The sequence below is a fragment of the Daphnia magna genome, linkage group LG10 (assembly GCF_020631705.1).
Source record: "Daphnia magna isolate NIES linkage group LG10, ASM2063170v1.1, whole genome shotgun sequence".
Classification (NCBI taxonomy): Eukaryota; Metazoa; Arthropoda; class Branchiopoda; order Diplostraca; family Daphniidae; genus Daphnia; species Daphnia magna.
The window spans coordinates 555136-578753 of NC_059191.1; the positions used below are offsets into that span (position 1 = coordinate 555136).

General features: G+C 45.9%; 3 protein-coding genes across 3 annotated transcripts; 1 reads left to right on the forward strand and 2 right to left on the reverse strand.

Annotated features, from left to right (window-relative positions):
* Positions 1 to 1210: 1210 nt before the first annotated feature.
* LOC116932302 (disco-interacting protein 2 homolog C) lies at positions 1211 to 16444 on the reverse strand. The gene is given in 17 exon segments (XM_045180332.1): positions 1211 to 2475; positions 2589 to 2712; positions 2782 to 3166; positions 3235 to 3458; positions 3562 to 3748; positions 3750 to 4471; positions 5122 to 5353; positions 5466 to 6401; positions 6484 to 6618; positions 6756 to 7222; positions 7594 to 8145; positions 8242 to 8693; positions 9424 to 9943; positions 11118 to 11237; positions 13000 to 14227; positions 14229 to 14613; positions 14615 to 16444. Coding segments are annotated over 17 exon segments (7308 nt in total). The 5' UTR covers positions 15001 to 16444; the 3' UTR covers positions 1211 to 2222.
* A 542-nt stretch (positions 16445 to 16986) lies between these two features.
* LOC116932303 (ATP-dependent DNA helicase Q4) lies at positions 16987 to 21323 on the forward strand. Its single transcript, XM_045180333.1, is given in 6 exon segments — positions 16987 to 17333; positions 17415 to 18356; positions 18358 to 18452; positions 18513 to 19467; positions 19527 to 20126; positions 20190 to 21323. Coding segments are annotated over 6 exon segments (3729 nt in total). The 5' UTR covers positions 16987 to 17237; the 3' UTR covers positions 21231 to 21323.
* LOC116932305 lies at positions 21247 to 22758 on the reverse strand. The gene is made up of 4 exons (XM_032940070.2): positions 22595 to 22758; positions 22218 to 22532; positions 21765 to 22153; positions 21247 to 21694 (listed from the first exon to the last, which is right to left on the reverse strand). Exons 2-4 carry the CDS (start codon positions 22473 to 22475, stop codon positions 21508 to 21510), a joined length of 834 nt encoding a protein of 277 aa, XP_032795961.2. The 5' UTR covers positions 22476 to 22532; positions 22595 to 22758; the 3' UTR covers positions 21247 to 21507.
* Positions 22759 to 23618: the final 860 nt, after the last annotated feature.

The following is a 23618-nucleotide window of genomic DNA, read 5'->3' on the forward strand; positions in this document are numbered from 1 at the left end:
TCTAAAGAATGCCGTGACCATGATTTCGGATGAAAACAGACGAAATGAGATCATAGAGACGACCCGATTGAAGGAAACTGCTCTGAAAATCGTCGTAAGAGATGCAGAATGCCATATTGGCGTTAAGCAAGACATGTTGGCCAGAGACAAGAAGTTGTTACTGGATTCGGCCGACTCGGAGTAGAGTGTGAGAGGGAGATACACCCACGCCAAACAGAGCATCCTACCCTCAATTGAATGGAGTGCCTCTACAATATCTTCAAAGACGCAATAAGATGCAAAGTGCATACCTTCGTGTTATTATGTGAATGGTGAACTCTATGCTGTCAAGTATTTGGGTTGCCTATAAATTGTAATCTCAATTTCTGTCAATAAAATGTTTAAAATTAAAATTTTTCATTTTACTTAGTTCTTTTGTTAGAAAAAAGGGAAATTCAAAAACAAAATACCTAATTGCCTTTTAAGCCAAATGTTAGAAACCACTAACAGCCAAGCGTGACAGAATGCACACCAGTGTAAGGAATGCTCTAAAACTGGAAACATTAGTTGTTGTACTTATACATACCCACAGGGCCAAGTGTTACGTAGCATCCATATCCAACATGCAGCTTACTGTAAAAGAAAAAAACAAATTCATGTAATAGGTCCACAATTCAAAAGTTGTTTTAAAAGTATTGTAACTGTAACTCTCACATTCCTTTCACTGTTACAAAAACGGTCTCCTTAACCTGTCGAAAGTGTTAACAGGGTCTCGTCGTAGTGAAAACCATACAAAAAATATAGGCGATTTCTTACGTCAACTTTCTCCTTCCCCATTGTGATCTGGCAGTTCTTTAGATATTCTACGTTGGGCTATCATCATTTGTACGACATGAACAACTCACACATGGTCAAACGATAAGATCTGGTGGTCAGTGTTAGTCACGACAGCCGTTAAACAATGAAAGAACGAATCTCTCCGCGTGTTTTGTTCATGTTGAGTCACATCTGTCAAGAGCAGACGACCCTTAAATCAGACAGACACTTGAAAGTTGCAGCATTGCAACCATTTTTCGTGCTGATACTTTCATTCAACTTTCCCAGTGAACTGGAAAATAATTGCTAATATTTGTTTGTGTGCCATCCGTGTCTGGAATGTGAGATTTCACTGTACTCTTTAACTAAAGAATAGTGATGAGCCCAGGGCTTTTTAAAATCAGCACACATTCAGTTTTTATATCTGACATTACTGTATGTAGTAAATAATAATGATCATGATAATTGAAAATACAAACACTCACGTTACGTTATGTCCAAAATAAACACACGGCGCACATCGTCAACACACAATCAGCCTCTCAGCAGCCCTCAAAACGACGTTTTGCGTGTAAACACACACACAAAAAGGAAATAATCATTGAGACGTTACAGATCGTGTCGACAAGTGATAGGAAAATGTTTTGGGGAAAGGAATAAAGACGGAAAGAGTATAGAATAAGATTTGATTCAGAAATAAAAGAAACAAAAAACCACATACGTAAACCGGTACTACATACACTCTCGTATTCGGAGGGAAGGAATATGACAATAATTTTTTTTTTTAATCAATCCAAAACAAAGACAGCGTCCATTCAAAAATAGTAAGGGGAGAAAAAAAAAAAAGAACTGGAAATCAAGAAGAGACAAAGTATTGCAGTAGTAGCAGTAAAGCGTACAGTAAAGAATTTTTCAATGTAACCTGCGGTAAGAAAAAAAAAAAAAATAAAATTGAATGTAAACACAGAAAGAGAGAGGAGGAGGAAAGAAAAAAATGACTTTTGTGTATGTTTGTGTGTGTATGTGTGAAAGAACAGAAACTGATAAAGAATAAGCTGCTGGCCGGAAAGAAAACAAATAATATGTACAACCCAAAATGTGGTACATGTTCAAAAACTAAGATAAAGACTATTCTTATGCCTTCCTTCTTTTTTCAATGTTTACCCCTGCTTTTCTTTTTCGTCCATGAAAAAGATAAAGAAATGTGATGGATGTGACAGACTGTGCAACAAAACAAAACTTTTCCAATACACACACACACACACTGGCAAAACACATACAGACCAAATAGTTTCTTTTTTTTTTTTTTTTTTTTTTTGCCTTTTACGAAAAACAAAAACAAACGAAAAAAAAAAAATAATAAACACACAGAGTAGCTGCAGTTCTTCTTCTTGTTTTTAAACTACTTAAAAAAACAAACAAAACAACTACATGTTGTAGGCGACGTAGATGGGATCAAGTTGATCGGCCAGGAATCCGTCTCTTAGATGCATACGTTGTTTCTCACCGCGAGAATTGATGGGCACGACGCCCGGATCAACCACCACGACGACGCCGACAATCAGCTGATGTTCCTCCAGGACGGAGGACGTGACCAGAGGAACGAGGTCGAGTGCTTCCGATTCCGTCCCTTCCAGTTCGACAACGACGACCAACAAGTTGGTCCACGTGAACACGGCACTGTTTCAATATCGAATGAAGTAAACAAAAAAAATATATATAATATAATATAATATAATAAAAATTCCATTCGAAAAAATGAAAAGGTAAACTGAATTAAATACGGAACCGACCATTCGGCGATCTTTTGGTGGCATCGCATCACCGTGTTTTCGATGTCGATCGGATGGTAGCGCATCCCTCGCAAAACGACCGTCTCTTCCAGGGCTCCGACAACAAAGACGGCATCGTGAAGTTCTGCAACATTTCGTTTCGCAACGTTTCAACGCTGGACTCGATATTAAAATGTGAATTGGATTAAAGTACCTCCATCCGATTGAACACTTTCGGTTCGCCTGAGGAAGCCCAAATAGCCCGTCCTGGCGTAAGCTTCACCGGTATGGCCGGTGACCAGTCGAGAATTGAAATGATCGACGGAAGCGGCTCCGGCGCCGGCCGGATCGTCGCCGTAGAGAGTAAAATAACCGGAGGCGTTGTGTGGAGCCTGGACCCATATTTCACCCAGGTGAGAATCGCCGCACTGGCCTTTCGTGTCCGGATTGGCGATGATGACTTTCACACCGGGTAGCAATTTGCCCGACTCGGTCAAACACAAACTGTGAGGCGCTCCGCGTTCCACTAGTGTCACCCTGTCGTTACGTAAAGCTCTCAAATCGACGTAGACAGTCGATGGATCAGGGCTCGATGCTCCCTGTTTTAATTTGCATTTAAATTTGATTTGAAAACTCTTGACTGGTTTCGACAGTGTGTTTCGTGTACCTGTAAACAGATGGCGACGTTGATGCGACATCCAAAGCTGGTGGAGACGGCCCTGGGCGACAAACCCAGGCCGGAAAACAGTTTAGAAAAGCTCGTAGATAAATGGACTCTGGGCCGTTCTTCGGCTACGACGACACACGTCCGGACGCAGGCCAAATTCAGACCGCGCTGTTTGAGCAGTCCGACCGAAGTGGCCAATCCTTTTGTGCATAACTCCATGACGCCTGGTAGTATTGTTTGTTTTTTTTGTTTTTTAAATTAAAAGGATCATTTAATTGAATCAAAAAAATAAATAAATAAATAAATAAATAGGGTGACATTGATTACCATAAGAGCAGAAGGTGTCTCGGACTTTGTATTGGCTGACGATGGATAGCCAGACGGCCGGATTGACTTCCACTTCAGAGGGCGGGATTAATATCGAATGATGACCAGAATAGACGCTGGACAAGCACCACAGAGAGAAGCCGAGTCCGCAATAAGGATCGAGACACAGGGCCACGTGTCTCGACGGGATAGAGCTCGCAGGCCTGCTTCATGGAACGGCACAGGGCCGTGGTGGCGGCGTGCGACATCTTGATGCCGGCCAACATGCCCGTCGTCGACACGCTGAAATCCAAGTAGGCCAACATCTCGGCCGTGGGCGCGCGATAGAAGCTGCTCAACTTCTTCTTGGCCATGTCGTCCGTGTCGAGGGTGGGCGGCCAGGCGCGCACATCCATCACACTCCCAGCCTCTTTGGATTTGAGCAGCTTGATGACGTTGGCGTTGGACAGGATAACCGACGCCTTGCTGACGTCCACAATCATGCGGACGGTGGGCAAGGTCGTCGGCAGATTCTGCGGATGAGGTGGGCGGATGGTGACTGGAACGGCCCCGACGTACAGGCAGCCGTAAAAAGCGCAGACCAGATCCAATCCGGGCGGATAGATGAGGGCCACGTGATCCCCGCTGTTGATGCGTCCGCGTTCCACCAGGGTGCACGCCACGCGCTCCGCCCTCTTGTGGAGCTGGGCGCAAGACAGCGTGCCAGTAGGCGTTCCCTTGGCGCCCAGCAGGGTGAAGAGGACGTGATCGGACGTGCGCTGGGCGCGCCACTGGAGGATCTCGGAGATGTATCGATATTTGTTGGCAGGATTGGCTTCGTCGTCACCGAAACGCAGTTCGCGGCCCTGGGCGGCCGCTAGACGATTACCCTGGACAATGTTGCCCACCATGACTGATGCTGGGCCGATATCTACATCAATTGAATAAAGACATGTTTTCGTTTTGTTTTGTTTTTTAAAAGTACAATTCAATAGGGAAAGAATGAAAATCTACCACGAATGATCCACACAAATAAATGGAACTAATCCACACACACAAGAAAAAAGCCTAAAGGTAAAACCAATTCAGAAATGAAACTACAAGTTGGTAGTAAACTAGCGCTCGCCATTATTGGTGTACAGCCTTTGAACTTTGCGGGTGTTAAAAGGGTGGGTTGTTTCTTTCAAGTGGGCATTGCGTGTAGTGTGTACTAGATGGCACACTTCGGCTACATGGAAACACAAATACCCATCATGTTGGCGTAGATGGGCTGGTGACACTCTTCTTCAAACGAATCCGACGGCAGGAGCAGCATCCTCAGCAGTGGTTGAGATGGAGAACGAGAGGGGGAGAAACCGGGCGGAGGTGGTAGTAGTATCGATGTTAGTGGGGTAGTGGAGATCGGTTCGGGAGTCGATGTTAATATTCTGTCTGTATACGTTTTATTTATAGTCGTTGGCCCTGAATTAGTTATTTCAATTTTGTGGGGGGGGTGCATTTCTTTCCCTTTCCCCTCGGCTGGATCCCAAAAATAGAAAGAAAAAAAAAAGTACATTGCAATACATTGGTCAGAATGTTTACCTTGATGGACTTCGCGAGGTTTCGGCAGATTCGTGACGCACGTGTGCGGACACATTAAAACGTTGGCCGGGTGAAGGGAGCCCTCCATGAAACGGCGCCGTGTCTCGGACAGGTGGATGCCGCCTAAGGGCGTTTTCGGAAGCGAATTGGGCGGGACAAGCGCCAGGCAGTAGATACCCACTTGATGGATTGAATCTACCGCCTGAAGAACTCGAGACATCCATTGAAAACTCTGCAAAATTCAAGCCAAAAAAAAATCAAATCAAATTAAATCAAATCAAATCAAATAGTAAGCCGAAAAATTCCGGAATTCTCCGATGGATGGATGAATAAAAAAAAAAAACCTCTTCTTCGGAACAGTCTGGCCTCTGTTCAGCGATGACGCAAATGCGTTCGTCTCTGAGGACGCGGATGCTGAAGACGGCGATCCGTCCGCGGTAGATGAACTTCATCGGCTCGACGGCCAGCACCGTGGCGATGATGTCGTCCGTGTTGTGCTTGCGGCCCGTGACGGTCATGAGGCCGTCGCGAGAGCCGCACACAAAGACGAGCCCACCGGGACCGAGGAATCCCAGCAATCCGCTGCGGATGAATTCCGTCTCGGCGCTCATGGCGTCGCCGGACGGCAGGAGCGGCTGCACGCGGAACGTGGCGTTCGACATGCCTTTCAGGCCCCAGTAGTGAGCGCCTCCGGACGCGCTGCCGACGCAGATCTCGCCCACTTCGTCCGTCTTGCACAAGTAAGGCGGACCTTCCATTTTGACCACCACCATGGCCGCTCCGGGCATGACGTGCCCGCAATCCTGGAGGGTCAACGACGTCAGCGAGTTCTCCTGATCGACCCTGACCACGCCGAAGCTCAGGCCTTGCATGGAGAGGATGCCGCGGCCGGTGGCGTTGGCTCCGGAGCGTCCCGGCCGCCGGAACGAGACGGTCAGCACTTCGCTGGAGGCGGCGCACGGGCAGACGGCGTCCGCTCTGAGACCTTTGCTCTGAAAGACGGCCATGAATTGATCGCAGGACGACAGCGACCACGGATTGGCTCCGTCGGCCACCAGGAGCATGCGCAGGGAGGACAGGTTGATGTCGCGATGATCGCGCGTGGCCAGCAGACCCCAGTGGAGATCCCTCGACTTGACGACGGCCAAACTGGCCTTGTATTTGGTGATCATTTGCATCCACGAGGCCGGATTGGTTTTCATCAGCGCGTACGGAATGAAGATGCTGTGCATGCCGTTCAGGATGGCCGTCAGCACGGCATGCCAAAGGCCAACTTCCCTCTGCAAACCAAAAAAATATAAGGAATGTTAATAACGAGGCTGCATTTTTTTTTGCGCGCCATCTGTGCTTTTGTTTTGTTACCTTGAAATCCAAGACGCAAACGACCACTTCGCCTTCGGTGTAGGAACAGGCGGCCGTTAAAGCTCGGCAATGGGACAGCATGGCTGATCGGGTAATAGTGACTCCCATGACCGATCCTTCCTTATCCGTTTTATACTTTTTCGATCAAAATAAAAAATCATCAGAATTTGCATATCATTTCCGATTCGAATTTTCAATTTTTTTGGTTTTTTTTTTAACGGCCTATCGTATTGCCGGCTCGGCTCTTGTTTGAATGAATGAAAATGACCAACCTCAATGTAGGCGGGGGTATCGTCTTGTAGTTTGGGTGGCGGCTGCCAATCTTTGGGTGGTTTGATGAGGTTGTCGGTGACGCACCAGTGCAACTTGGGCCATCCTTTGAAGGCGATAATTTCGCCACTGGAGGCCGTTTTGGGCAGACCCTTGAGGCAGATATCGGAGGTGAGAGCCACCTGGACGCCGCACGAGCCCAGCAGGAAGCCGATCTGCTGCGATCCGGCGTCTCGCCTCGTCAGCGGCACTTCGATGGGAACGGGCACGACACCGGCGTGCAGACAGCCGTAAAAGGCGCACACGAATCCGATGGCGTCGCTGTTGGGGTAGACGAGCGCCACGCGATCGCCGGGCTTGACGCTCGAGCTGCCCAGCACTTCGGCCGTGCCGCTGCCCACTCCGCCGTGTTTGCTCAACTTGTTCAGCAGAGCGTAGGCGATTTTATAAGAGCGGCTTTGCAATTTGCCTGGCACACAAACGAGCGACGAGCGACGAGCAAAGAAGAATTTCAATAAAAACAAGCCAATAAAGGAAGGAAAAAAAGGAAAGATGGATGAAGACAGGGAGCTTCCATCTTCACGCACTACACTCACTGTCATCAGGGCTATTTCCTGACTAATGGACTTCAAATATTGCACACACATTTCTCGTTTCATTTCCCTTTCTGCCTCCCCCCTCACTTGTCTCTCTTTTCAGCTCTCGAGTGATGGAGAGCCGCGCCAGCTATTGGCCGTCTAAGGCGCACACACAGAGATGTTTCGTTTCTCTCTCTCTTTTTTAAAAATAATTTTCTTGAAGAAAAGGAAAGAAAAGGAAAAGAAGAGATTTGAAATGTACCGTAAGTCAAAGTCGTAAACATTTTGCCGTTGGGGTCGAGGACGGTGGCGGCAGGGGCTTTATAGTTGGACGAGCCATAACGTTGAACGGCTGCCTCCAACGACCTTGGCAAACCCGACGGAATGATGAGTTGATCGCCGAGGGCCGGCGTCATGGGTCCGCCTTCTGGTTTCGGGGCGTTCGGGTCCTTGGGATTGGCCGCCAGTTCCAGTTCGATGTCGTCATCTTCGTAGAATTCGGGCAGCGGACGGCGTTTGGGCCGCTTGAGCGTGTTGAGCAGCTGCTGGATCTTGGCCGACACTTTCCAGCGGCCGTTCAGGCTGTTCAACGTGCCCGTCGTCGAGTCGTCCAACGACGTCGACGACGTGCCCGCCTGAGGCAGCTGCGTTTGCATCGCGTGTCCACCCACCACCACCGTCGTCGACGCGTTCGATGGCTGAGTGGCCGACGAGCCGCCAATGATGCCGTAACGGCCCAGCCGGTCGGCCGCCGCCGCCGTGGCCGTCCTCCGGATTTGATTCGTGTTGTTGGTCACGTCCGGCGGTTGAGCATCTGATCGTTTCAAAATCAAAACCAAACCAAACATAAAAAAGGTCAAACAAATTCCGATAGAAACGCGGACGCTTCAAACGGACGCGCGATACGTACACGGATGGAAGCCGGACATGGCGTCCGTCAGGTCGTTGATGTCGGCCTGCAGGCCGCGATGCTGCGCCTGCACCCTGCGTCGTTGAAGGTCGTTGCTGTCGTTGCTGCTGTTCTCCCAGTCGTCGTCCAAATTGGTGGAGGAAACCTGCGGCGGAGGAGCGGCCGCAGGTCTTCCGGGCGGAGGCGGCATCATCCACGAACTGGAACCGGTTGGGGTGCCGCCGTTGGCCACCCGACTCAAGATGGCGTGCTGCTGAAGGCCAGTCTCCCTCGGAGGCAGTTGAGGCGGCGGAGGTGAGACGGGCAGTGCCGGAAGTGGCCTGCCCTGCTGGATGGAGAGCGGCGGGGTGACATTGCGGGTCGATCCGGCGCTGTGGCTACTCCCCGCGTCAGACACTTGATGTTGCAACGGCGAATGCTGGCCAGCCGACGATTGCCCCATCACGTGCATTCTTCCATTTTTTTTTTAAAGATTTCAAAAGAAAATGTGAAATAAATAAATAAAAAATAAAAAAGGGTTTATTTTTTTTTTCAATTTCAAATATTGTGAAATGAAATTTCGAAAGTAGGTCACAATCAATGAAGCTGGCCTGGATTTTTTTTTTTATTTCTTTTTCTTTCTGATTTTATTACCTGGATCTAATCCAGAACGGCAAAATCGAGACGCACACCATTTCACGTACGCATGAATGTTTAACAACCCTATCCCCTTTTCACGAATAGATTTTTTTTGTAAAAAAAAATCCAGTACCGTACCGGGCTATACTAATAAACGGGACGCATGCCAATAAACTTCCTTTTTTTTTTTTCGATTATCTGAAAATTGTTTTTCATAGCAGCAACCGAAAAAAATAAAAAATAAAAACATTCCGGAGGAGGACAATGAAGAGAAAGTTTTTTTTTTTGGGAAACTCAGCTGGCAATGCTGCTGCTGCACGAAATCACAATTTTTTTTTATTTTTTGTAAACGATTTCTTCTTCTGCCCGTCTCTCTAGTTTTTTTTAGCCTCTGGTTAGTAGAATGCAGGGAGAGCACTCTCACAAACTACACCATTTTTCTTTTAACGATGTTGATAGATTGACTTTGATGGCCCCATCAAAACACATAAACCCCGGCACTTGAAAGAAACTCGGACGCAGCCAACCCCCCCGTCACAAGGGGAAAGTTTTTGTTTCTTTTACCTGTGAGTTCGTTCGGGAGTACCGACCGAAACGGCCGGCGCTGCTCCACTTGCTGCCACTGAATGTTGTTGTTGTTGTTGTTGTTGTCGAGAGGGTGGAGGATGACAGTCGTCTTCTTCGTCGTCGTCGTCGTCCACCTCGTCCTCGACATCGTCTTCGCTGCTGCTGCCGCTGCTGCTGCCATCTAGCGATCCTCTCGTTTGCTGAACATGCTGCTGCTGCTGCTGTTGCTGGACTTGCTGCTGGATCATCACCATCTGCTGTTGTTGCTGATCCGGACCCATGACCGTCGACGTCCGCTTGCTGGGCATCGGCATCGACGGTTTGGGACGATTCTGCATGGCGGCCAAGACTTGCTGGACGGCTTCTTGGCGCACCTCCGAATGGTAGCGACTCTCGTGCCGCGTCGCCTTCCGGTGCGCTCGCCTCCTCTCCCTGGATCCACCTTCATCAGTCGGCGGACTCGTTCCAGCTCCTCCGTCATCCTGGCCAGCATCACCGCTCAATTGCTGTTCAATTCCTTTGTAGTTCGATCCAATTTTGAAGAAAAACAAAACCAATCGTTAAAAACCGTTGAAATTCAAACGGACATGTCTAGATTTATTTGGACACAATAAACAACAGTCACGACTTTGAGAAGAGCGTCCTGTCCGTGTATATAAAAGAAAAAAAAACCAAAATCTGTAATAAACACAAGACTTCCATGTTGATACAAAGAAGGAAACAGATCGAGACGCTCTAAACACATCCTGGTGTGCAACAGATTTTTCTTTTGGTCAGGCCATTAACAGAACAGTCAATCGTTAAAAAAAAAAAATGCGCAAGTTTTATTCTGCAAAACAAAAGAAACGATCGTTAGGGCGTCCAGTCAAAAAGATTTTCAGGGACGTCTATGTATTCCCCTTTTTGTCTACCGCGTGAAAGTGATTGCTAAAAAAAAAAAACTCAAAACAACGGAGCTGGAAAAAAACAGGCAGTTCGTCTGGCCATCAGCATCTCTTCGTGCGCATAAAGCCCTTGATCATTCCAAATGTGGACTTTTTTTTTCTTTTTCTTTAAAAAAAAAAAAATCCTTCCGCGTTTTTCTTTTTCGCTCTTTTGCATCTCGAAGGTTCTTTTCTCTCATTCACAAAATAACTCGTTAAAATGATATTTTATGTTACGGTAGAGGTTGCGACCTTGTCTTTCCTTTATACGGACCGACAGAAAGAATAAATATTTCACCGAAGAAAGACTGGCGTTCATTGGACGTTGCACATGCGGCTTTCTCAAAAAATTAAAAATGAGCGAATCAAATTGGACCTGTCATCATCATCCACACGCAGCCATGTCTCTTCATTTTTCTGTGTTTGAGGAGGCCCCCCCTTTTTTGAATGTCACAGAGATCATCGCTTTCAAATGTTAACGGCAAAAGATGGCGAGCGTGTCACGATCATCAACGCATAAAAAAGAGAAAAAAGGTTAGAAACAAGAAACAAAAGAAGAGCGGCAACAACAACTTTCGCTGCTCTTGTTTTTCCAAACACTTTGGACTTGGAAATGCGTCCACGTCTATAGAAACAGCCGCTGTTACGCAAATGGAACATTTGCTTTTATCGGACAAAATGAGCGGCTTCTTATTCAATTAAGGTCTTTCTCTCCCTTCTTTTTTTTTGTGTGTGTGTGTGTGTGTATGGAGAAAATGAGGGACTTACCAGCGGTGACGGCGGTTGACGATAGCGATGACACGCTCGATTGCGACGCTGGTGGTTTGGGAAGGTAAGGAGCCAGGAGTCGGGAGCGTTTCTTTTCGTATCCCTTTTGCGTGATGTCTCCTACGAGCACAAAGAAAAAAGAAAAAAAACGGACAAAATATTCATAATGTAAACAGACAAGCGATTCTCAAACAAACAAGAAAAAAAAAAACATTACAATTTAATGAATAAAACATTTTGTTCTCTCCCCCCGAATCTTGCCGCCGAAAAAAAGGAAATTCAAAAATTGCATAAACATATCCATGATTTCTTTTTTTTTCCTTCTCACACTCGAGACCCGTGAAATGTTGTTTCCGAAGCCCCTCACAAAAAAAAAAAAAAGACAGACAACCAAACATTGCCTAAATAGGGAAGCCATAGGCATTAGCATCGTAACGACTACAGCCATCACTCACACACACAAGAAGAAGAAGAAGATGAAGAAAGAAATATACACAAGAGTTTCCCACATCGGGCGGGGTCACCACTTCTTGTCAGTGTTTTCTTTCCAAATTAGAATATTTTTTTTTTTTCCTTTCATTTTGAACGAAAAACATGAGATGATGCTCTCTCTTGTGCCTCTCGAAGGGGGGGGGGGGGCCACAAATGGCTTTATTGAATATACATATCTCGTGTGTGTGAGTGTGTGTGTGCACAGACCATACTTTCTAACCTAATCATCGACAGCCATTTGTCGAGACGCAAATTGAAATAGCCGCCATGTTTTAGTAATTCGAATCCTCTTTTTCCTTTTTTCAACATGAAGAGAGGGGGGGGAGAAGAAGAAGAAAAAAAAAAAAGGGACGGGCAAAAGAAGAAAACACATGTTTTGAAAGAATCTGGCAACATGCACACACTTGCATTTGGAGTGGGTCAATAGGACTCACAACGTGCAAAACATCGTCGGAGCATTCAAAATTCAAATGTCTTTTTGTTTCGTGTTCGACAGGAAATGTTTGGGGGGGAAAAAAAATAATTCTTTACATTTTTGATTTAAAAAAACAAAAACCGTTGACCCAGATTTTCTTTTTCCTTAAAAAAAAAAAATCTTTTGTTTCGGAGGGACCTACCATTAACACGCGAGAGTTAATTAGCATTGAAGGAAATTAAAAAGGTGGTAGGCGGCGGCCTTTTTTTTTCTTTCTTTTCAACAAACCAAAATCATTAGTTAAATATTAAGTAAAAAATAGAAAAAAGAAGAATAATAAATAAATCCATCAAGACAATTGGACTGGACACACTAAGAGTCACAACGGGGTCTCTCTCTCTCTCACACTCAATTGTTTTTTTCCATGACGTCATTTATTAAAAAAAAAAAAACCATCAAGGATAGAGAATTTTTCTCAATTTACCGCCAACTTATGAGGGGGAGGGCGACCTAAAACGAAAAAAAAAAAAAAAAAATACGATAATTTCGCGGTCGACTAAAAGTTTTCATCGTTGACTTGAATGAAAAATAGCCCAAACGTTTGGGAATGAGAAAACGAACGGAACGTTATGACTATCACGATATTATTATTAGAGAAAGTAGCTGGATGTGTTTGGAACTCCCAACGCTATCCGCCGGAAGGCACTCAATACGGCAGAAAAAAAAAAAAAACTTTCACGAACGAAAACCACAAACATTCACGAAAAGAATAAAGAATTTTTCCCGTGTAAGAAAACGGACCCAAGTCTCTACCCCCCCTTATACCTGACAACAGCAAATGCAGCGTGTCACGGCAATTTTTTATTTCACGGATAGGACTAAGTGGTTCGTACCGGAGGGCAGGGCCCGAAATAAAAAAAAACATTTACAAAAAAAAGGAAGGGTGGAGGGGGGTAGGTGGAAGATTTTAAATACCACTACTGGATCGTGATGAAGATGGAGAGAGTGGCGGCGGAGGTGACAGCGTCGGATTGGTTCGTTTCAGCTGTTTCTTGCCATCGGCTCGCAATTTCGACGAACGGATCCAAGGCTGTTGGTCGACCAAAATGGCCGACTCGTTTAAGGCGATGGTCGTCGCCGACGAACGACGTCGCTCCGGAGGAATGAAAATCAACGGATCCCACATGGGCGGAGGCAAGGGGCCACTACGTCGAGGCTGGCCGCGATCCACCAACACTTGGTACAAATCCGATTCCCAGTCGTTGTCCTCGTTGTGCGACGCCGACGTCTCAATCACTTGCTCCGATTGGATGTCGGCTTTCGTTTCCACCGTTTGAAGCGGCGAGGGTTGCGACGTTGCCGCAATCTCGGCGTGCCGACTGTGTCTGGCGGCGGCTTTGGCTTCGTCCACCGGAACGAACGACGTAGGCAGAGGTAGATAGGTCCAATCAGAGACCAATTTAGCGCCGCTTAAAGCCGATTGGCTGCCCAGCTGCGAGCCTTTGCTGCTGCCCAATTTCTTGCCGCTATTGCCACCGCCCGAGCCGTTTCGGCTGCTCTTTTTACGGCCGGAACGACGCCGGCTGCTTCGACGCTTCCGTTCCGATCGTCTCAACTGAGACTGGCGTCGTTTAACACGAAACCCGGCCGCCGGCTGTTCCGTCTTCTTGACGAATTTCGTTCGTTTCGACGGGTTGTTGTTGTTGTTGTTCGTCGTCATGGTCGACGATGATCTGGTTGGCTCGCTGGCTGGAGCGTAAATCAGCTGTTCAGACGGCTCCGTTCCCGATTGGTGAAATGGCGAGTCTCTGGGAAACGTTGCGCCATCCGGATTGCCTCGCTGTATCGATCCGGCGTCGTTCCGGTGGACTATGTTGAGATCTGTCTTTGATTTCTCTTTCGATAATCTGAAATTGCGGATAGCGCCGCCACCACCACCGCCACCGCCGGAATGAGCCGTCGAATGTGACTGAATCGAAAGACTGGCCGTGCTGGAAACGGAACGACTCCGAGGCCGTATCATCTGCTGGAACAAGGATTTGGTGGACGAAAGAGGTTTTTTGATTGGGGTAGACGTCGGTCCAGCCGTGGGACTGGGCGAACGAGAAAAGATCTTACGGAAGGCCGTCATTCCGGGCGTGGTAGGACGATGAGGCGGATGCGGCATGGGTTTCGAACTGTTGGCATTCACACCGGGCCGGCAGCAGAAGCCATTCGTCCGTCCGGTGGCCCTGTCCTCCGCCATCGCGATTGGGTTGCTGTTGGTGATGGCCGTTGGTCGTCCCCGCATTCGACACGGTATCCTTCACCCGCTGGAAGAATTCTTTCACCTTTTTGCCGGACGATTTGGCTTCCACTTCCGCAGAGATTTGCTTCTCTTGCGACGATCGATGGTGATGAATGCGGTGCGGATGGATGCTGTCCAGACTCCGACTGGGGACCAACCGGTGTCGGTTGTTGGGCACCACCGTTTCCCTCCGGATGGTCGGATGCCGGAATTCGTCCTTGTTCCGGTCTGTGGACGATTCAGATTGTTGCGTCTGTTTCTTCTTTTTGCCGCTGGAATGACTGGAGGATGGAGGTGGTTGGTTGAGGTGGTGGGGCAAGATCAGGGCGGGCGGACACTTGACGGCCGACGGGCGTCCGAGGTTGTTGCGGATACCTCACCTGAAACCAAGGGTCGTAACCGACAACGGTGGTCCGCCCATTCCGGCCGTACGCCACGGCCACAGGATGCGGCGGGCCAACGTAAGACACTGGGACGACGTTGTAAGAGAGCTGCATCCGCATTCGACCGGAATGCTGAGGATGCAGGGCATAAGCCGTCAATCTGCTCAACGATCCAGACCGCGTGGATCCGCCGGATGAAGGATGGTGATGATTCCTGCTCTGCCTGACGTGACCCGAAGGCGGAATTCCATCCGCCTGTCCGCCATTACTCGACCCGTTCACCAATCTCCTCAGTTGATCCAACATTTTGGCGTTTTGTCCTTCACTTTTAACCGCCCTCCCCCACTCTTCGGTCAGCAATGCACAATTTGTCTGGCCATGTCCGACCGAATCAAAGAATCCAGAAACAATGGGCAGAATGCGGATGAATTAAGCATATCCGACCATCGCTGTTATCCAGCCGAGTGGAAAGGGACGACAGAGAGGAAGGAGGGGAATTTTAAGAAAAGAGGTATGTATGTCATGCGCTCACGATGGCGCCCACAACAGACGCATTGGGAGATTCACGGACGCAAAAGAAAGAAGAAGATGGCGAGAAGATGACGTGGGTTTCCTTCTTTCGATCCGACAGCTGCACCTTTTCTTCTAGAGTTGGACACGAGCCAAGAATTGGCACACACACACACACAAAAGCTGTTCACAAGGCTTCAGAGATTTATACGGCAAGGTCGTTGCATCGCCCTCTACTCTGCTACCAGGGCAGATACAATTAACATAAGATGGGTGGTGCTAGTTACTCGTTTTTTTCCTTTTTCCAGTGGGGGTTGGATGTTATTGATGCTGGGATCACGACACGATTGCCCCGATGACGGATGATGCTTCTCCGAACAAACTCGCACAGGTATACAAAAAGGAAAGTCACGAAAAAGTCCTTGGATGGTGCAAGAAAGAAAGAAAAGCAACAATCGTGAGCAGAGAGAGTCGGCTCTCAAATACACACCTGCGCAGGTGGAAGGTCGGGCACCGACTGAAAGCTCCAGCCGCACGGCACCCACTACTACCTGCACTGGCCGTTGATGATTTTTCTTCTCTTTCTTCTCCTTAACGTCTGATTTCGGTTATGTAACTTTCTCGCCATTCCAACGATTCGCACGCAGAGTACTTGATGTGCATACGAGCACTGAATGGTCGCATTGTGTTAAATGATTCTTTTGCATGTGAGTCGTACACACACACACAAAAATCAACAAAAGGATTTGGAAGATGGAGAAAGGGAGACCAGGGAAAAAGAAAATGTATGCAGAAGCCACTCTGTTGAATAAATAAAAACGATGGCCACCTGGAAGACCCCAACAGCAGACTGATCCGGCTGCGCTGATAGAGAGAATAACACACACACACAGATGCCCGCCTGCGGGCAAATTTGTTCATCCCGCGCAGAAAACATACGTCCATAACTTTCAATTTCAACATGCAGCCAAGTGTGACCCATCTGATTCATTGTTACACTCCATGAGGGGGAGTGGTATGGGTGTCTTTCCCTCTCACCGGAATGATAATAAGAAATGTGGACACAAGATCAAACCACCACGAAAAGGTGTGGCTGTGACTCATGCTCTTTGTGCACAAGTGCACACGGTCAAGATCCTGATGTCTTACGAAAAGTTAAACTGTGATCCTCAATGAGCCTGACATTTTAAAACTCACTATGAAAACTCAACTGGCTAGTTAACTCTACGTCATGTGAACCTGGGGGTTTGGAGCTGGACCGAGTAAAAAAAATAAAGGATTTGAATGTTTGAAAATTTCAATCTTTACCTTCTGATAGTTCCAACTCAAGTTCGGCCAGTCGGATTTTGACGTCGTCGGGCACTTTAAGACTTTCCAAAGGGTTACATGGCAATCTGGAATCGGCCATTCTTTTTCCTCTGCTACAGTTCCTGAGAGAAGGATCTCACTCGGGGCGGGTCGTTTTAGCCCGCGATTCCTCATGCAAGAAAATGTTTCTTTAGTGTTTGATGTGGGCTGAAGCTGAGATCGAAATCCTTCACAGAGCCTCAGACAAAACGCATCGATGAGCTATAACTCAAACCCCGGAAGGCGAGAATGTCAACACAAGCCACCCACACATATACACACATACAGACTCTTTAGTCTCTCTAACACATCCGTGACAGAGAATCACACGCCATGTTTGTTTCAATTTTGTCTGAGGCGCTAGATGGCACCATGCATCACAAATGATTGTTTTTTTTTCTTTTAATTACCTACGCTTATCAGCTTTGATTGAAAAATAACTAGAGCTTCTAAAAAGATTAGGCACACGAGTTTCTTTAGCCTTTATAATGCACATCTTATTTAAAATTCAATTTTTCAAACCAAATGGAAGATTCTTTTCCGGCAATGCTGTTCGAATGAAGCAGAATACTTGCAAAACCCGGGAAAACACCAAAACAATTGTACGCGCCTACGCGGCACTTTGCTGCCCCCCACACGTTCTCATCCTCGTCTACTGTTAATTTTGTGAGCAAGGAATAAAAGGGATGGCAAAGTATGATGATTTATTAATAGACAGCAAAAAGACGATTAACAAGTGGGAACATGAATTTCAGAAAACAAACGGGCGGAAACCATCTAAGGTGATTTTCCTTTTTGAGAATTAAATCGAAGATATATTTGCACAAGATTAATATTTGCCTTGTATATATTTATGTCTTTAGGACGATTTCAAAGTTGCCCCGTGCGAAGTTACAGATGCGTACAAGCTTTATTACAAAATCAAAAAGAAACAAGAACTAGTCAAGAATGGTGAAGTATCTCCAGAGTCGTTACCTAATAACACAATCCAGGTGCAAAATAATGAGGATGGCCCCATCCAAGAAGTGTCTATTAAGGAACCTATAAAAGATAATGGGTCTTCTGTATGGGGAGAACATTTAAACAAACAAAAACCTTCTCAGGAATTAACCAAGTCAAAAGAAATTTCCACCCCGACCACCTCCTCCTGCAACACTTATTCAAAGTTGACAGAGAAGCTGATGAAAGGTGCTAAGATTAACATCAGAACTAGCCTTACCCGTAAATTGGGCAAGAAATCCATGAGCTCTCCTGTAATTAAATTGAATGATAGCCTGCTCAATAGCAGCCAGTTGAGTGAAGTATGTGAAAGTGAATTTAAAAACAGTTTGTTGGTGAACAATGAAGATGAAGATCCTTTTCCTGGTGAAGATCCTTTTCCTGGAACTTCCAAAGCCAAAAAGGAAGAGGATCCAGAGTTAATTCCAGGTTTCAAACCAAAGATCGTGCAACATCAAGCCACACAGAAGCAACCATTCAGCTTGAGCATGGCACGCCAACGAATCGCTACCAGACAGGTGGATCTCCAATGGTTAGACGGCTGCTTAGTAGAAGATGGGTGCAGTGTACCAAGTAAACCCGAGGTATTCGACGACCAAGACGTGATTTATTCTACAGATGATGAAGCACCTAAACCACCAAAAATCACTACCTCCGCCCCTCAAACTAAATTAGACCCAGTAACTTCTCCACCTGTAGCACAAAAACGCAAATATTCTGAAGATCAAGTTCCCGAATGCAGCCAAAAGAAACCCAAAATTGATGAATCCCTTATCCTCCAAGAAAACGGATTTGGCCATGAAAATTTGCCCAAGCGCTAGTGAAGATAATAGCGCAGATAAACCTTTGAAATACGCCAAAGAAAACTCCTCGACGGCTGCAAAGCGCGAAAGATTAGAGAAGTATTATTATTTATAGACCAAGTTCTTTTTACCTTTTAATAATCATTCCTCTCGTTGCAGTAAAATGGCTTCAGGTACAGCAAATCAAAATTTCGTGAAAATTAACCTGAAGAAGAAAGTGTTTGCCCGTGGAAAGAAAACGCTCACGGGGGGATCGTACAAGAGGCAACAATGGAAACAAAGACAAAACGGTGGGGTCGGTGGTGGTGGTGGTAAAGGCAATTACAAGTTCAAGATGGTTACATCTTGTCGCCGTTGCGGTGAGATCGGACATTGGGCCAAAAACTGTATGAGCGAGAAGCTATTGTCCATGGAAGAGCTGAAAGAACAAGGTGACGAGGAAGACCTCAGCTTCCCCACTCTCGAAGAGGCTATGGACAAAGCGGATGAAGTAACAAGCAAACAGAAGAAGAAAAAAGAAGTAGTGGAAACTGATGAGCGCGGCGAAGACGACCTGCAACTAGTAGAGCTTCCTAAAGTGAAACAAGTTGAGCCATTTTGCACTCCCGGAGAACCTGTCCCGCCTATTGTCATGCAATTGCTCAAGAAATTCGGCCACAGTAGTTTCCGAGTAGGTCAAGAAGAAGCCGTTATGCGGATTCTTTCGGGCAACTCCACGTTGGTTGTTCAAAGTACTGGGTCCGGTAAAAGTTTGTGCTATCAACTACCTGCCATGGTATACGCTCAGCGTTCGAGCTGTATCACCATCGTTGTCTCGCCACTCGTTTCCTTAATGGAGGATCAAGTCGTAAACCTGCCCTCCTTCGTGAAAGGTGTCTGTCTTCATTCTGGCCAATCCGAAGGCGTCAGACAAAAGACTCTTCAACTGTTGCAATCGGGTGCTGTTCAAATCCTCCTCGTGTCAGCCGAATCTGTGATTTCAACTGGCCCTTACGGATTGGTAACGCTTTTACGCACATGCCTACCACCTGTCGCTTTTGTTTGCATTGACGAAGCTCATTGTGTTTCGCAATGGTCTCACAATTTTCGCCCGTCTTACCTTCGTATTTGCAAGGTATGATGTCACTTACAGTTTTTCGTTCAGCCCAATTTTATTGCCTTGTTAATTTATAGGTTCTCAAAGAGAAAATGAATATCAAAACCATTCTGGGATTGACGGCTACTGCTCCTAAATCTACTCTGAGAAGCATTGCTGACAATTTAGGTGTTGATTATGAATCAGGAGTCATCCAAGGTGTATTACTGCCCAGCAATCTCTATTTGACCGTCTCGCGTGACAAGGATCGCGATGCAGCCTTGATCCAACTACTGGAAGGCAAGCGGTTCGCTGATTTTAATGCCATCATCATTTATTGCATCAGACGCGAAGAATGCGAACGGTTAGCCACTCTACTGCGAACTTATTTGAAAGATCCTCTCAAGGATTTAGAGAGTAAAGGTGCCGGACGGCGTCGAGGCATTTCGTGGAGCGCCGAAGCGTATCACGCTGGACTGACAGCAGCTCGCCGAACTTCTGTTCAGAAACAATTCATGTCTGGCAAGATGAAAATTGTCGTAGCCACCGTGGCATTTGGAATGGGTATCAACAAGTCGGACATCAGAGCCATCATCCACTATAACGCTCCGAAGAATTTTGAAAATTATGTCCAGGAAATCGGTCGTGCTGGACGAGATGGTCTGCCGGCCCATTGTCACGTCTTTCTCAACTCAGAGGTAATAACATTTTGCATTCAAATTCCTCAATCAAATGATTTTCAAATGAAAACTTGGATTTAGGGGAGGGATTTACAAGAGTTGAGGCGATTCATTTATGCAAATTCCACGGATCGACACGTTCTAAGGAAACTGATGAGAAAGATTTTACCAGAGCCCTGTCAATGCCGTGGAGAAGACGGTACAGGTGAATGCAAAGGTCACGAAGTGGCCATGGTTATTGAATCGACTGTCCAAGAGCTGGATATGCCGGAAGAGAACATTGCTACGCTGCTCTGCCAATTGGAATCGCATCCGTCTCGTTGGGTCCTTGAAGTGGGAACTAAAGTTTATGCGACGTGCACTGTTCGATGCTACGGCGGTCTCCAGCAGCTTAAAATGGCTGCAAGAGAAAGCCCGGCTCTAGGAGCAGCGCTTGCACTTCAAAAGGCGGACACTACAGCTGTCAGGAAGTTCGCTGTCGTTGATGTAGCCCGCAAAATAGGTTGGGACAGCGGTGCTGTCAAACGCCAACTTAAATCGCTTGAATGGGATCGCTCTGCGGTAGCCATTGGAGGTAAACCAAGACGATCAGGTATTTTAGTGGAATTTTCAGATCTTGCGTTCCATCTCCACGTCCGGGGAGACCTTTCCGAGACAGAACAAGATGCCGCGTTAGAGTTCATCCACCAGCGCTGTCTGAACCGTGAGGCCAATGAAATTCAACAGCTGCAGCGTATTCATCAAGCTTTGTTGAGCATTTCTCATGCTCAGTCGTCTTCGTGCTGTGAGGAAGTTGATGAGACCAGGAGCGAAAAATTGCGTAGTTTTATCCAAGACTACTTTGAAGAAGAAGCTGGGACCTCTCAACCTGTTGAAGAAGTCGTTCACTGTCCGGAAAACCAAGAGCAACATATACGGGCTACCATTCGCAGTTTGATCCTAAATTATCGCGATCAGACGTTCACTGCACGATCTATCGCTAGAATCCTACACGGCATCTCCAGTCCTTGTTATCCGGCAGAGTTTTGGGGTAAAGCTCGTCAGCACTGGAGAGCCCAGCTTCATCAAGATTTTAATCTTCTCGTCCGGATGGCTGCACAAGAATTGCTAGCTCTAAAATAATTTCTTTTAGACGTAATTTTTAGCTAAATTACTTGTTTTTTTTTCTCCTGTATTGATACATTTTCGAAATAACATGAAATATTTAACTTCTTAGCATAAATGTCAATCATTTTTTAAACCACCACCCATTTCTGTTCGTAAGAAAAGCTATTTGGTTAGGAAAATATATATATATATATGGGTGATTATACATACAAATATATATATATATATATTTATTGAAAAACTTGGCCAACAAATACTAGAATAACCGCAAAGTTTAAAAACACTGGGTTAATTAATAGTCATCATGGTTGTGTGGGCATTCGTAGTCGTCGGGTAATGGAAATGGAGCGTTTTTCTTGAAGGAACTAGGTCCTATTTTCGAATGGATACGAAACATCTTTTCTGTTTTCATCCTTTCTCTACAAACACGACAGCTATACTTTAGAAACGTTTTGCTATGGAAGAAGCTGAAGGGCCCACTGGAGAAAGGGGAAAAATTCATGTAAATTACTTCGTTTATGCAATAATGTTTTCTAATAAGCTAAAAACCTGTAGGTTCTTTCCACGATTTCTTCTTCTTGGTCTCCGGCGGCGCTGTGTTTCCAATAGTGGCAGTAGGTACGGATGAAGAAGAGGAGGGGGAAGAAATAGCCCGGGCTGAGGAGCACAAGGAAAGCGAAGAGTAGCCGCCCGACAAACAATAACCACTCCCGCCCCTCAAGAAAGCGCTCTATCGCACTTTTTCCATTAGGATTCGTGGCCAATTTGACTGGCGAATCAGTTTTGGCTCCTCCAGAGCTGGTAGAACATCTTCGTTTCCGGCAAAACGCAGGCAATTTTCCAGATGAAGGCAGCGTCGCTATTATCGCTGTTTTATCTGAGAATTTATCATTTTCACAAGTCCAGCTTGGTTTACTTGTGTGTGAATCTGCATCCATCTGTTGGATAGGAGACAATGTAGTACCCATGAGAGGCAAATAGTATTTAATATTTTCATTTTACTGTAGTAAATACAGGCTGGACACTTTCTGCCTTGAAAGATGAGTGTGAGCCAAGCAATGAATATTCTATGGGCACCTTCCAGCCATTAACGCTTTGCCTTATCCTCGTACAAATTGCCTTGGAATCGCTACACTCACCCGAGCAATCTGTTTCTTTTGCCACTGTCCAGCATTCTCCAGTTTCTTGGTCTTGAACTTGGACCACTTTCTGAAATCCTCTACATATTATATCCTCCCAATCGTCTATTTTTTCTTCCATCGTGGGCGTCCCTTTGTTATTGCTGGGCTTAACAGCTTCGATACACTAGAATGCTTCCTACACAGAAAAAATGGATCCTTAAGAACGTGAAGAATAGATTTTGAAAAAACGAAACTTACTAGTTGACACTGGGTTATCCAACAGAATCCTTTGCAAAGTAGAAAAACCAACATGAAACAGCAAACTATGACCCAAAAATTTTCACTAATGAAACAAAAAACAATGTCGGTTGTAGACGAGAAGTTAGATATGAGGGGGCAGTTCCCTTTTTTTTTTTTTCTTGCTATTTATCAGATACCTCCGCCATCTAGGCTAATTCAAATAAACTACATTCAGTAGAATGAAACTATAGTATACAGAAGAACAGGAGATGATGTCGTCCATGCTGAAAAATTTCGGCAGTTTTTTAAACAAAATCGATGCCACTCATTTTTTGTGATATCCATAATTGTACATTCTCTATCCTTGTTCCTTATCCATCTCGGAACTTTTAACAAAAGACAATGTAAAATACTACCATACTTTCCTCGTTAATTATTAACGATGACCATGCTTCGACGAACAACGAATCATCTATCAAAAGGGTCCCGAAAAATGGCAAGTTTCAATTTCGAAGAAATCGTGTGACACCAGCACGTGGAGGTTAGTTCACTTTAACAGATAAGAGTATCATTTTGTATTTAAAAATCGTAAGAAAATTTAATGATGTTTAACATAGGGCTGGGAAACGAAATCAGAAGTTTCACCACGTGTATCGAAGCGGATGAATCTGGACCAACGAATCAGTCAAAAATGCTAACGCAATTAGGGTAACAAATCAAATTTTCTATTTGAAGTGAAAAATCTGGGGTCAAATCAAATAAATACCAGATTTCATCGTCGGCATTTCCACAATTGACCATATAAACCGGAAAACGTGAAACGTGACTGGGCATGTCATAACCCGTGGTGGATAAAAGATCAGCTCGCAGTTACTAACACTTTCCGTCTTGATAGCAACAACAAAATAAGCCATGTTCATTACCGAGCGTTACTCAGCAATGTTTTCTTGTCCTATTAAGTTTTTCATATCAATCAGCAATGTCTCCTGTGACCTCAGCTGTCGAAGGCACGTACGCAAATTAAGGATAATTTGTCCTACCA